General features: G+C 36.7%; 1 protein-coding gene across 2 annotated transcripts in view; it reads right to left on the bottom strand.

Annotated features, from left to right (window-relative positions):
• DNAJC24 (DnaJ heat shock protein family (Hsp40) member C24) overlaps nt 1-15,080 on the bottom strand; it is a 72,748-nt gene that overhangs the window by 7,754 nt on the left and 49,914 nt on the right. For both annotated transcript variants that reach the window (XM_069554667.1, XM_069554668.1), the window contains exon 3: nt 11,034-11,172. In XM_069554667.1, the coding sequence (XP_069410768.1) occupies nt 11,034-11,172 (139 nt within the window). The remainder of the gene's footprint in view (nt 1-11,033; nt 11,173-15,080) is intronic.

The following is a 15,080-nucleotide window of genomic DNA, read 5'->3' as shown; positions in this document are numbered from 1 at the left end:
TGCAATCAACTAATAAACTGCATTTTGTAGGGGGAAATTTTCAGATAAACTGTGTGACCAAGGAAGGCAGTGTGGAGTCAGGTAAAAATTATTTGAACCTTAGTTATAATATTTTACTAGTTGTCAAACCTTAAGTATTTCAGATTATCTCATCTTCTTTATAAGGGTCACTCTGGATTGAATTATATCCCATCCCCCAAATTCTTATGTTGAAGCCCTAATTTCCAACATGACCATATTTGGAAATAAGGCCTTTAGGAGATAATTAAGGTGAAATGAGGTCAGAAGACCAAGGTCTTAATCTGATAGAACTGATGGCCTTACAAGAGGAGGAAGAGAGAGGTCTCCCTCTACTCAACATGCACAAAGGAAAGTATCATGAAGACACAGCAAGAAAGTGATCCTCTGCCAGCCAGAAAGAGACCTGACCAAGATCCTTATCAACTGGAACCTCAATCTTGGACTTTTCTGCCTCCAGAACTGTGAGAAACAAATTTCTGTTGTTTAAGCCACCTGGTCTATGGAATTTTGTTACGTCAAACATATTTTTATTATGCTTTTCAATCAACTGAGATCAGGCTAAAAGTGTTTTAAAGAATAAGGTTGTAATCAAATGTAAGTGGCTATTGGTCATCTGATTTTTATTTGCTCACAAGACAGTGATGGGTAACTTACAAGAAAAATTAATTTAAAATATGTCAATAACCATGCAACACAACCTTTTTGTGTTGATGTTCCATTGCTGTTTCCTGGGCCAAAGTTTTCTCTGCAGATGGAAAGTCCAAAGAAACCTGGGATTCCACCTTAGTAGGAATTTAGTAGGGATGGTCTAGGTAGTATAAGCATACACTCTTGCTTAAAACAAGTGTACTTCAGGACAAAGAAAACAACTACAGATGAGAAGAACTTGTCTTTGTTTTTAAAGGCATGTTATACTTTCTGTATTCTTGTATTGTTCTTCTAGAAGTCAGTGCTTAAAAGAAACTACTAAAGTCCACCCCTCCATCCCAATGAAAATTTCTTTAGCTGTCTTACTAGTCTCTTGTTCACTTGCTGAGAATGCTTCCTTTTGTTCCGTTATGTGAATGCCTGCAATTTAATTATATTTAATAACTGCCTGTTCAAAATTTATTGGTGAGTTACATAATTTTAAAATAGATGAAAAGATTTTACAATATTTTGAACTCACCATGGTTTTCTATTAAGGTATGTCAAATATTATATCACTTCATGTTTATTGGCTACCAACACTCTATTAAACTGTGCTAAAACTCAAAGATAAAGACTTTTGCAAAGTGACCAAGGGGTGGTTCTTCCATCTTCGTGTGTCCACTTAATAGCCTATCCAATGTGTATCAGTATGGATACATTTCTGAAGAAACCAATTTAATTTCCACATTCTATATAAGTTTACTTGGCCACAGGTTATTTAGTATTCTAAATTAAAGAGAAAATTTTTACCTAAAAGTCTCATGGATTTTATCACGTTTCAATTTCTTACTCCGGAGGACCAAGATAATTTATTTGAATGCAGAAATGAAACACTGTTTTAGAACTGAAGAATGGGAGTAACTGGTACTTAATAGGGCTTGGTTAAGGAGAAAACAGGTATAAATAATTTACAATCAAGTTGCCTATATTCCAGGGTATGTTACAGATAGATATTTTAAGTAATGCTGAAATCAGAGGAAATCAGACCAGAGGTGATGACAAGATGAATAAACCTTAATCGAACTTATCTTGGACATCTGTAATACATTAATTGTACAAAAGACAATCCATCCATAGGTATTCATTATGCCATTTTTATTTTAAAATAATTAGTGAGACATAAGTGGCAAATATAACTGTTGAGCAAGTCAGGTTTGTATTCTGCTTCTCTACAAGGAAGCCACTGTTATTATCACTTAGTTACTATTTCATGTGGGAACCTTTTCTATTATTCCACATACTCAAAAAAAGTGGCTTTTACATTTTTATTATTTTTTTAATTCTTTATGCACAGGAACTTTAGCTAAGTACTTAGTTGAAATATCAGTTTAGACCACATCTCATGGTAAAGGGAAAGAAAATATAACACAAAAATGGTTAGCACTTTACCCAAGGTCAGAGTTAAAAGGAGTCTTTAAAACATTCTCCTGTTCTATGGCCATCTAAACATTTATATATCGACCTGATGATTCAATGCTGTGTGCACACAGTCCAAGTTTTGTGGGGATTCTGGTTTGAAAGGTCAGTATCTGAGACAAAGGAGAACACAGGCTTCCCCTGCAATCAAAGTAGTGTGTTCCTATGAAAGCTTTTAAGCCAAGGTGGGAAAAGCAAAGAAGCAATTACCTCAAGACACATCTTCCTAATGGATGCACAAAATAATTCCAGGTAAAGCAGAGATGCTCACAGATCTGGCTGAAAGCTGTGGTGGCCTGGTGCTGAATGTACACCCGTTCCCAAAGAGAGTGGGGAACAGCATTGGCGGTGCCACTCTGGCTGCTCAGGGCTCAGGGTGCATGCTACCTCTCTAAGGGGCTCACAGAAAAGCAAGTGTTGAACACTATTTTCATTTTTCACTTTTTTTCATAAAAGTGAACATCCTCTTTATTTCCATTAAGTGAAAATTTACTCTCATGAAAGCAAAAGGGCATAAAGCGAATTTTTGAAAAGTGGAGGGTACCTGCAACTGTTTGATTTCTGTATCATATGAAATTTTACAGGCAAAACTATCCTGTGGTGTTGGGCGTGAGAAAGTGAGCAGTGGCTGGAAGGAGTCACCTTCTGGGGGTGCTGGTTTATTAGATGGATGTGTTTACTTTGAAAATTCATCAAGCTGTACACTTAGGACTGGTGCATTTCTCAGGATGTATGATATACTTCAATAAACTTTTAGGTAGTATGTTAGAACTCTAGTGGCTATAATTTAAAATAGAAATAAGGAGAGAAAATTTAGGGGAGAGAAGTAAACAGCGCCATAAGAAACGGTGTATCCTTTGAAAAGACCATAATCTAACAACTTCTGAAAAAGGTTGGGGGTGATTAAGTCAGAGGAAAACGGGATCCCTGGAGAACTGTATAATGAGCAGAGGGGGTACACACAAGGAAAAGGTGAATCTAAATGGGGGGGAGGGGTGGGAGGGAAGAGATCCTGATCTTTTGTTAAGAGGCAGGTGTCCAGGGAATGGGGCAACAGTACCCCCCCACACACTAGGATTACAGTGAAGGAGCACAAACAAAACCAATGTTTTTTTTTCCTTTTTTAAACAATGATCTCTGCTTGTCCACCATTGTAGTTATAATTAGAAAATGTAATTCCTCCCTAGCCCTTAACTCACTGGAACCCTGTAATTAGCTTTGATTATTATCTACTAATCATGCATTGTATCTGCAGAAGACATAAATTTGTTTTCTTTTGAGTTTTACATATTATAAATATTTTTGCTCATTACAATGAAATATTGTAATATGTATCTGAAAATGTAAATCCTATCTCAAAGTTCTCCTTCATATAAGACACTACTAAAAATGTTGAGAAAACAGAAACTGACTCAGAAAGAGATTTAATTAAACAAACAGAGAGATCCAAGATTTTAATCTGGAATCTTAGCTACAATATGGTAATAACTTAAAAAAAACAAAACAATAAACAGTCTTTTGGAAAGAAGACACATTGCCTGGCATTTGGTGAACTCCATCTTGAGTCCAGTGACACTAAGTGATTGCAGATTGTTTTGAAGTGAATGGGTTCAGCTTTTCTAAGGTATATATATAGGAACATTAAGGTCTGTTCAAACCCAGTACTGTGCTGACAAAGCTTAGGCAAATATGGAGACAAGAAAAACTTTCAGATTTACTTACATGTAGAAAACAGAGCACTATCATTAAATAGAGATTCCCTACCAATGTAATGATAAAATAAAATAATTTATGTGGTTACTTGGAAAAGAATCTTTCAGCCTTTAGAAGTATAGGCCCTTCTGACCTTGTGTTCTATTGGATTTGTCTGACAACAAGAAGTGAAAGAATTCTGTGGCTCCATTGTCTCAACAGTGGGATCTAAGAAAACACTGGCAGGACTCATCAGAGAGGTTTATGAGCCTGCAATTCAAAGAGATTAAAAGGAAAATCTACGGAGATTCTTTCACACTGAAGAATAACATTAAATAACTATTAGCAGCTTGGTTCAGTAAAGCTTACTAGAGCTCTCGCTGGGTCATTCACAGCTTTCTAAAAGAGGAAAGGTTTTTTTCAGCTCCATTTGGGAATCAATAAATATTTCTTACTTCTTACAAGACAATGGAATTCCAGTCCTTTAAAACTTCCTCCTAATGATAGTAAAATTTCTAAAACAGCTCTTTGTTTGCTGCCTAAATAATTACACTTCCTAATCCCGGGAAACCTTTTCTAACTGTAGCTACAATTCAAATAAATAAGTAAAAATAAATAAATAACAGCAACCAAAAGCTACCACGAAGAAGAATTTAACTTTATGGATGAGATATCTAACAATCTGATTCAACCATTCAACCCACTACTGACCAAAAGATCCAGTCTAAATGTAACTCTCTCCCTACTATTCAAGTATGGGACTGCTGTGTGTTACTCAAGTGAGCAAGTCCCCAGAACACTCTTATTTAGCAATTAGTTTACTGTATTCATTTTTATGCCATTTTAAATACTTAAAAGTTTATTTCCAACTGACAGATGCCATCAAGTGTGGTAAATGCAAACAGCAGTATTTTCCTTTAGGTTAAATCTAAACTCAGTATCTTGCTGCTTTAAAACCAAATAATTTTAAACAATCACCTCCTTCTTAAAAATAATTTCACTTAAAAATCATTTTTCATATAGTAAATAACTTGAAGAAAATCTGTTTCTTGCCCTTAATAGTCACTGTTCTTAGAACAGTCTCTGCCTTGGTAAGAGACTCAGAATCAGGCAATGTTTAACTTGAAACCTGCTCATTAAATCATAAAGCTCTATAATTCTTTCTCAGATGAAATTAAAGAGTCACAACTGCAAGGCTTTTGATACTGATGAAAAACTACAAACTTGGGCCTTAATTATGGACTGGAGCTATGGAGCTTTCACAAACTGAATGTACACCTAGTGCTAATGAAAGGTACCAAATGAATCCGGAAACTGAATTTCATGTTTCACTACAGAAAGGTAGAACACAGCAGCAGAATTAAGCCTGGCCTCTCACTCTGACCCTGAAATTGCCTCATTCCTAATTATTTGGAACTAAAACAGTAGGCTGTACACACCTATTCAAGACTTGGCAACCCAGCACAGTGATTAAAGTCAGAGAAGGGCTTTGAGTTTCCCCTCAATCATTAGTTATGTGCCCTTTGTCAAATAACTCAGCCTCAGACTCCTTCTCTGGAAAACAGATACTAATATCTTCCTTACAAGGTTGTTAAGCAATGATTCAAAGACAATTGCCATAGTTCTAGTGCTTAACAAATGGCAGCTATTTTAACTTATTAACTCACAATGTTTGTGTTCACCTGTCTGTAACAGAGCATAGGAAAATGATTCAACTGTTGCAGTTGGGGGAGCCTCAGGTACCACAGTGTAGGATGGCTGCCACTTCTGACCTTGTCTGGATTTGTAACAGTATTAAGAAATTTTATGTACCATTAAAACTGATCCATTATTATCAAAGACACTGTCCAAATTATTATTTAGTCCTTCCAAAACATCAAACAGAACTGAAAGAGAGGAGCCATGGGGGGGGGGGTATCAAAATAATTTGTGGATTAAATTCAGAGGTCAGACATAATGACAGTAGGTTAGAAAGCCAAGTAAGGCTTCTCTTGGGGATGGGGGGCGGTATGAGTGGAGATAGGACTAGAATTGCTATCTTGAACAGAGAACACGCTGTGAAGAAGCAGAAGGGGAGGGTGTTCTGAGTAAAACTACGAACAGCATAAGCAGAGGCATTTGGGAATCCCCAAATGGATGGCGAGAAGATTCACATCAAGTTTGTGATCACTGATGAGGTTGGAAAGAGTAACTAGGGTCAAACTTGAAAGCTTCTGTCCCATTTAAATTCCAGGTGAATCGGCTGTGTTAGGGAGTGGGTATAGTTATACATGTTCTTAAACAAGAGTGAGAATAAAGAAAGCTCAATCAATCAAAATGAAAATGACTTTCGGAGAAAGCCAATTAGCAGCTGTGGAAATAGCGTAAGTGTATGTTATAATCCGGGCATGGATTGCTGTGCTAGCTATGAGAATAAAAAGATCACCTACAGGAAAAAAAAAAAAAGAAAACATTAAAAAAGAAATGCCAACCTTCATTTTTAACTCATTGGTTATATACTGAGCAAACTAGAAGTAATCAGAGTGTAACACGAAGCAAAGATTTCAAGTCTGAGTGTTGAAAACAAGCAATAGGAAAGGTGGGCCAGCCTCGATTTTGAACGTTGTTTTCATTTGGGTCAATTACTCGAGTAGAAATTGGGAAAGAGGTTAAAGACGAGAAACAAACTTCCTAAAGCCCTACATTTTCTCTGTTATTAAATTAGAACTTCCGATTATGTCCAAGTATTACAGGAGTATGACTACAGTCTTGCCCAGAGGTTTCTATAGCTTTATTTGAAAGTAGCCAAATTTTTATTCAAGATCACTGAGAAATTACAAAAGCAGTTATTTGTATTCAAGTAAAGTAACAATGTGAACAGTCGCCTTCTTGTCATAAATAAGATGAAGCAAGGGGACCCTCACAGAAAGTTTTATCTATATTATCTTCTCTCTCTGAAGAAAGGCCAGTCCCTAACTGTCTAGATGGATTTTCTGCATCATTTCACATACTTACTTTTCCCAGAAAGAGTCACCAAAAAAAAAAAAACATGCCCGCTGATGCTTATCTCCAAGTTTTACCTGCAGCACATTTTTATAACCAATTTTCAAATTCCTAAAATCAAATGGAGATACTGATATAGCCATAAGTGGAACCTGACTAATACAAGTATTTTATAAGGGTCAATTTTAGCAAATAATTTATACAAATATCTACTGGCTTTAGGTTATTATTCCAAACAGTGAACCCAAATTCGCATTATCTACATTTAAAAGTATTAATTCCCTTCTTATGGAATTAATTAGTTTTTAGTGTTAACTTGATTTTAAATTTATTTTAAATTTAAGAAATTCCATGTTGATTCAGTTCTCTGGTGCATAGACGATGGTAGGGTTTTAAGGTATGTTCCTCATTTGGTCCAAGACTTATTCTCAAATATTTATCCTAATAAACAGATGAAGTGAATTGTGTCATACCAGAAATGATTTTTTTCTACCTAGGTAAGGAGAGAGTAGCTTCAAGTAAAGACATTAACTTTACAATGTCTGCTTAATCCCCTTCAGAGCCCAGTTGTGTAGCGTGAAGGCTCTACATCACCGAAATAATCCACTAACAGAGAACCAAGATGCATCTTAATGTAAAATAATATACCACCAAGGATTCCAGACACAATCTGTTTTTTTTTTTTTTTTACAACATAATTTAATTTGGCTGACTTCATCCGAACGAAGGTCTGTTCCTCTTCAGATCATAGTGAAGTAACCTAAGCATAAGCTGTGTCACCCTAGAAGAGCTATCGGGGCATCAGAAATGTGTGTGACTCACGCTACAAAGCTACTGAATCATGATCCCTATTCTTTTCCTATGATGCCCTTCTGACCTGCTTTTAAACCTGCTTAATATATAAGAAAATTCCCCACAAGAATTACAGAGGTGCAAAAATCTGTTCAACAGGTATTTTCATGTGAACATTTTATAAATCCTAAAAGAGATTTTCCAAAGTGTTCACCTGGTTGCTGGGAGTGCAAAGACTAACCTTGAATAACTACATGCCTGTCAAAGGGAACGTGGAAAGCAGTCTCTGGAAGCATCCTTAAAAACAATATGATAAATACGTCCAACTGAAATTAACTGATTAAATTCACTAGTTAACCTTGCTTTCAAAATCTGTAATATCTGGGAACTGAATATTACTCATCTTTTTCTAGGCCTGCGTTTCTTCAGCCTGGCCAACACTGCCCTAAAATGTCAACCAAGAGTATAGAAGTGGAAATGATATGAGAAAAAAATATAGGTAATTTTCTTTAGGTTATCTATCCCAGAGTTTTCCTTTTGATCATTTCTTTTGTGAAGCAAAGAGATATGGATTCCAAGGGCCCCTTTAAATGATCTTTTACAGAAATAAATGGTTGCAGGTAATATATGAGGCTTTCCTTACAAAAGAGCGCCAACTTTGAGCCATGAAATACAAGAAAGTATTCAACATCAGCCAACAAAACACCTCTGTCTCCTTCCCAAGTACACAGAACTCAAATTTATTTTATACTGTACATTAGTGGAGGGCAGGAAACAAATATATTTAAAACACACCCTATGAAAAGAAAGTTCTACAATGAACTACATCCAAAAAGAATCCTGTATAACAAAGCTATTTCCATGTCCCCAGGGGGTGACCCAGAAAAAAAGAGTGCTTTGACCTGGTTATAACAAATTTTCTCTCTCTTGGTAACTTATCCTGGTCTTCAGCAAATTATCACTCTCAAAGGTTTTCCTTCTACCAAATCTAAATCCTAAGTGTCAGACGTTCAAGTTCATTTCCTTCTTTTGAGGAGCCATTTACTGAAGATGGGTCAAGAAGGAAAAATTAATGTTGGTGTTGAAGAGAAATGACAATACAAAACTAGGTTTATTTGCAGTTTTAAAAACAGCTCTAGTATGAAAGGCTTAAAAACAGCAAGTCAAACAAATATCCGAAGATAAGAACTCCTATTTCTTAACTAAACAGCAAGTCAATCTCAATTTAAAACTGAAACAAAGCATTTGCACTATGAGGAGGCTTTGGTGATAAAGGAAACATTCAGTACCTGGGTCTGGGCACTAAAATGTCATGGAAATGTGTATTTCTGCTGTCACAGCATAGCTCACCCACCTGAAACGCCTGCAAGCAGACAGGCATTATATATAGAAATTCCCAGAAGAGCTGCCTGTTCATCCTAATCAAGCTCAGTCTCACTGTATTTGGTTTGTCTGAACTTTGCTGTGACCTTATCAATGATTTACAAGAATCTCCTATGATACAGTAGGCTAGAGTTGCTTCCATTAAAACCTCCACACCTAGGACTCAAAGCTCAAAAGAAATTCACATTTCCAAAGACTTCTTAAAGGCAATGGAGAAAAACTTGAGGATGTTGCTTATTTGTTCTTCCAAAATCTCTTAAACCCTACTTTATGTAATTCTACTGCTCATGTTTAACCCTGCTCCCTTTTTCTCTCCATTTCTGGTCTTCCCCACCCTAAGCCCTAGAGCAAAAGAGAATATTTTTTAATTTCTGATCTCTCCCTAGCTCTTCCTCTGTAGACAGTAGGTTTCTAGTCAGTTTCACAGATAGGTTCTTAACAGCAACAAGCTGTGGAGCAGCAAACACGCAGAGCAGCAGAGCAAGTGCACACCCTACATGCCCGACAATACAGGTTTGTGGATCATCCTCACCTTAAGCACATGAGCACCCCGGAATAAGGACTGATAAGCACGTGCAAAGCATCATGAGACACTGTCATCCCCAGCAGAGCTTGGTCACTTCAGAAACATAGTTAATTTCTCACACACTACACACTTATGTTTATTAATTTCAACACTTCCATAGAAATTTTACTATGTGAACCAAGGTCAAAAAGGTGTATCTGTGGATAGAATTCACCCTCAAATGAAACCACTTCTACATTCCTTCTTCTGCCAGAAGTACAAACATTTTATGGAAGAAATGCAATATTTGAAAGATGTGCATAAATATATTAGATAGAAGGAGGACCCAATATTCAAAGCATATTTGAAAATTAATCCAGATTCACTGCAAAGGCACCTTTGTCAGTTTCTTAACATTTTTTAAAAAGTAAATACTAATCATCTTGAGAGATGATCAGTATTATGAAAGTCACTATTAAGAACTAATACTCCAGTATGTAAGCAAATTGCTCAAGAAGTCTTTACACAAAGGCATCACAAGTTGGCTTTAACCTGTAATGCTGTGTTTTCAGGAATAAAGCCTTATTTCTCAAATCAAATTTTCATACCCTTAGTAACAGGAGCCTTATGATCATTCTGCTAAGTTTGATGGTGTGCCAGTGCAGACCATGGGAGAAGATTCAATAAAATAAAGTACAGAGACATGAGCTTTTATCAACACATCTGAGTCAATGCTGAGCCTGGTGCGCTATGGCAGAGTGCAGCTGAGTGTTTTCCCCACAGGCCGTGGCTGATTATTGACTCCTCCCATTAGCATGTAGGGTGCATATTGAAGGTTCAGAGAAAAGGCTGGGGGACTCCTATCCCAAGGCCAGTGCTGAAAGACAGCCTATCACTTCGTGTAACTGCAGTCCATGTGTGACAAACCTGACCTACATTTCTCCCTTTCTTTCTCACAAGAGCCTGTCACTGTTTTAAGAAGCTATTTTCTAAAATGCACAAAAGAAATGACTTTTAAAATTGCTTAGGAAATGTACATTCTTAAAATATCATTTACAGCAATCTTATAAGGAATATCATCTATACAGGAGATAATCATATAAACCTAGCCTAATATAAGCTCAGAGACAGCCAAGAGTGCTTTATGATGTTATCCTTTGTATTTTCCTTTAGACTGTCATTTATATAGTAGATAATCCTAAAAGTACTACAATTAAATTTTTAATCAGTACGTAATTAAATTTAATAAAAAGGAAGTTTTTAAACATAAAAACATATTCATTAGGAATATATAATTAAACATTTTTCATTAGTTAGAAAAAGTAGCTTTCACAGCTTCACAAAAAGCCACATCCTAGTAGTTCTGTTAATTTCTTAATGGATACACAATAATCACTACTAAGAATAGGGCATAATTAGAAACAATGATGGAGGGGAGGAGAAAGGAGGCAATAATAACTTGGTGTAAACGCTGGAATGCGCTCCCCAGGAGCGGCTGCAGACTGCACTTCAGAGTTGCTAGTGTGCTGGGCTCCTTACCATAAGTACCTACCACGTCGCTGCAGGTCATACTCTTTTTTCGCCTCTTCATCCCCTAGAATTTTCCATGCCTGATCAATTTCAATGAACTTCTGTATACATTCCTCCACTGATCCTGCTGGCGCATCTGCACTCTGTTTATCTGGATGATACTGCCAATCAAAAATAAGGGCAGGTGATGAGTAGAGGGGGTTGGGCGGAGGTAGGTTACCAAAAAAAACAAATCCAAATCTGAGCCATATTTAAGAGAGATGGTAACGAGAAGATGAAAACTAAGATTCCAAGCAATGAGACTACAGTGTTGGGCACAGGAGACAACTGCCAGGTTAATTAGAGCACTGGAGTAGCTATAAATCCACTGGTGACATGATCTGTCACAACGTGCAAAGACAGCATTTTCTGGATAATTTGCTGATGGAATCACTGGTCTCATGGACAATTCACCTAGAGAGGATGACTAACACAAACAGAAACAGGTACATGCAGACGGGCAGGACATGACAGAGGAAGAGTGCAAACTCTGCAGAGTATGAAGCTCTCCTCATAAAATGTGCTTGGCTGCAAATATCATCACCATGCACTACTAGCTTTTCTTTCGAAATCACACAATTATACTTTTTTATAAATGAAACACTTCTCAACCTTCTGGTTCAGTCCTGAAGATTTTAAAGTTATAAATCCCCAAACACAAATTTTTCTTGAAGAATGGTTGTTTTAGGCTAAATTTGTAGGAAACAACTTTTTTTTTTTTTTGGGTAGGAAACAACTTTAAAGAACTCAACAAAACATTTGAATACAAATTAATTCATTAGTATATCTTTCTTACATTTGTTTTCATGCTGAACTTCTCCACACTGCTGATGATCCTCACTAGCAGAGAAAAAGCTACTGTGGTATTTGGTTGCCCAGAAGAACTAGTGAACATCAAGCATGCTGGGACAAAGATCATTAGAGCAAACAGAATCAAGTTTCCATTTTTCTTTTGGCTAACCATTTCTCTTCCTCATTCCCTATGTCCAAATCTATCAGCTATCAGTATTTAAATATTTAAGCTAGTTAATATAATGATTAAAGAAAAGGAAGCTAAGGCTTATTGTTTCATCTTTTTTAGGCCATGATTTATTAAATGACCCTCATAAAAGTTATTCCCACACTGAAGTTTAATCCATCTTTAAAGTTAGGATATTAAATAATGTACCAAAGCCAAAACAGAGTTGGCTATATTAAGATCTCTAGCAAACCCTTCTTATACCACGTAAAGATGATCTATATATATAACAAGTCTGGTATGAATCAATGTTATTTCATGCAACATGCTCAAATACACCACTAGCACACATCTAACATATACTTACATGTGAAATCTCAATCTCAGTATGCCATAAGCATTGAGTAGGGCCCTAGAGAAATCCCTTAATCTAGCAGCTGTATCATTTAAGTACAGACTAGAATACAGGTAATTTCTAATAGGCCACTAGAAAAACCAACAGTGGTTGGTACAACGAACAGAAAACATTGGACCTAATCATTTACCAAGAAAGAAAGCCCTACAAAAGAAAGAATTCGTTTCCAGCTGCCCCAAACTAAATGCTATCACTAAATTTTGAGTCATAAATCAGTTCTATGAGAGTCAAAGCACAATTTATTTTCACTAATTTGGTATTTTCCTGACTACTGTTTTAAATAAGTAATTCATCATCTACTATTTTAAATAAGTAATTCATGATCTGAAGCTTTTTAGATCTGTTGTGCTAATAGAACGGAATAAACCTTACACTGTGATATAGACAATTAAAAATGACAGTTATAGCAAGAAAATAAGTATGTCATTTGGGGTGCTAAAAGCCTCAGTCCAACCTGAATTGATAGCAAGTTCCAGAACAAAAATGAAGGTCTAAAACAGACAATACATTTTGTGATAACAGCCCCCAAGGATACCAGGTCCTAATCCCTAGGTCCTGTATATGTTATCTTATTTGGAAAAGGGGTCTTTGCTGATGTGATTAAGTTAAACATTAGGGAGATTATCCTGAACTGCCCAAGTGGGTCCTAAGTATCATCAAAGTGTTTTTTGTAAGAAAGAGGCAGAGGGAGACGTGACACACAGAGGGAAAGGTGGTATGAAGACTGTGCAGAGAAAGACTTCAACACTGGCCTTAAAGACTGGAGTGGTGAGGCCACAGCGGCCACCAAATGCTAAAAGAGGCAAGGAACAAATTCTCCCTCTAGAGATTCCAGAGGAGCGGGGGCCCTGCCGACACCCTGACTGTGCCCCAATTACACTGATTTTGGACTTTCAGCCTCCAGAATTGTGAAACAATAAATTTATGCTGTTTTATTTTACTTTTTATAATTCTTTATTGAAGGATAATTACTTTACAGAATTTTGTTGTTTTCTGTCAAACCTCAACATGAATCAGCCACAGGTATGCCTATGTCCCCTCCCTCCTGAACCTCCCTCCCATCTCCTGCCCTTCTAGATGGATACAGAGCCCTAGTTTGAGTTTCTGGAACCACACAAAAAATTCCCACTGACTATCTACTTTACACATGGCAATGTAAGTTTCCATGTTACTCTTTCCATGCATCTCACTCTCTCCTCCCCTCTCCCCATGTCCATAAGTCTGTTCTCTACGTCTGTTTCTCCACTGCTGCTCTGTAAATAAATTCTTCAGTACCATTTTTCTAGATTCCGTATATATGCTTTAGAATACGATATTTATCTTTCTCTTCCTGACTCACTTCACTCTGTATAATAGGTTCTAGGTTCATCCACCTCATCAGAACTGACTCAATGCATTCCTTTTTATGGCTGAGGAATATTCCATTGTGTGTATGTACCATATCTTCTTTATCCATTCATCTGTCCATAGACATATAAGCTGTGTCCATGTTCTGGCTATTGTAAATAGTGCTGCAATGAACAATGGGATACATGTATCTTTCTCAATTTTGGTTTCCTCAGGGTATATGCCTAGGAGTGAGACTGCTGGGTCATATGGTGGTTTTATTCCTAGTTTTTAAGGAATCTCCATACTGTCTTCCATAGTAGCTGTATCAATTTACATTCCCACCAACACTGTGGACACTGCAAGAGCGTTCCCTTTTGTCCACACCCCCTCCAGCATTTATTGTTTGTAGACTTTTTGATGATGGCCATTCTGACTGGTGTGAGGTGATAATCTCATTGTAGTTTTGATTTGCATTTCTCTAATACAGAGTGATGTTGAGCATCTTTTCATGTGCTAGTCATCTGGTATGTATTCTTTGGAAAAATGTCTGTTTAGGTCTTTTCCCCACTTTTTGATTGGATTGTTTTGTTTTCTGGCATTGAGTTGTATGAGCTGCTTGTATATTTTGGAAATTAATCCTTTGTCAGTTGTTTCATTTGCTATTATTTTCTCCCATTCTGAGGGTTGTCTTTTCACTTTGCTTATAGTCTCCTTTGCTGTGCAAAAGCTTTTAAGTTTAATCAGGTCCCATTTGTTTACTTTTGTTTTTATTTCCATTACTCTAGGAGGTGGGTCAGAGACGATGTTGCTTTATGTCACTGAGTGTTCTGCCTATGTTTTCCTCTAATAGTTTTATAGTTAGGTCTTATACTTAGGTCCTCACATTTAGGTCTTTAATCCATTTTGAATTTATCTTTGTGTGTGGTGTTAGAATGTATTCTAATTTCATTATTTTACATGTAGCTGTCCAGTTTCCCTAGCACCATTTTTTGAAGAGGCTGTCTTTGCCCCATTGTATATTCTTGCCTCCTTTGTCAAAAATAAGGTACCATAGGTGCATGGGTTTATTTCTGGGGCTTTCTATCTTGTTCCATTGGTCTCTATTTCTGTTTCTGTGCCAGTACCATACTGTCTTGATGACTGTAACTTTGTAGTATAATCTGAAGTCAGGAAGGTTGATTCCTCCAGCTCCATTCTTCTTTCTCAAGACTGCTTTGGCTATCTGGGGTCTTTTGTGTTTCCATATGAATTGTGAAATTTTGTGTTCTAGTTCTGTGAAAAATGCCATTGGTAATTTGATAGAGATCGCACTGAACCTGTACACTGCA

The sequence above is a fragment of the Ovis canadensis genome, chromosome 15 (assembly GCF_042477335.2).
Source record: "Ovis canadensis isolate MfBH-ARS-UI-01 breed Bighorn chromosome 15, ARS-UI_OviCan_v2, whole genome shotgun sequence".
NCBI classification, from domain to species: Eukaryota; Metazoa; Chordata; class Mammalia; order Artiodactyla; family Bovidae; genus Ovis; species Ovis canadensis.
This window is presented reverse-complemented; position numbering and strand designations above follow the sequence as displayed.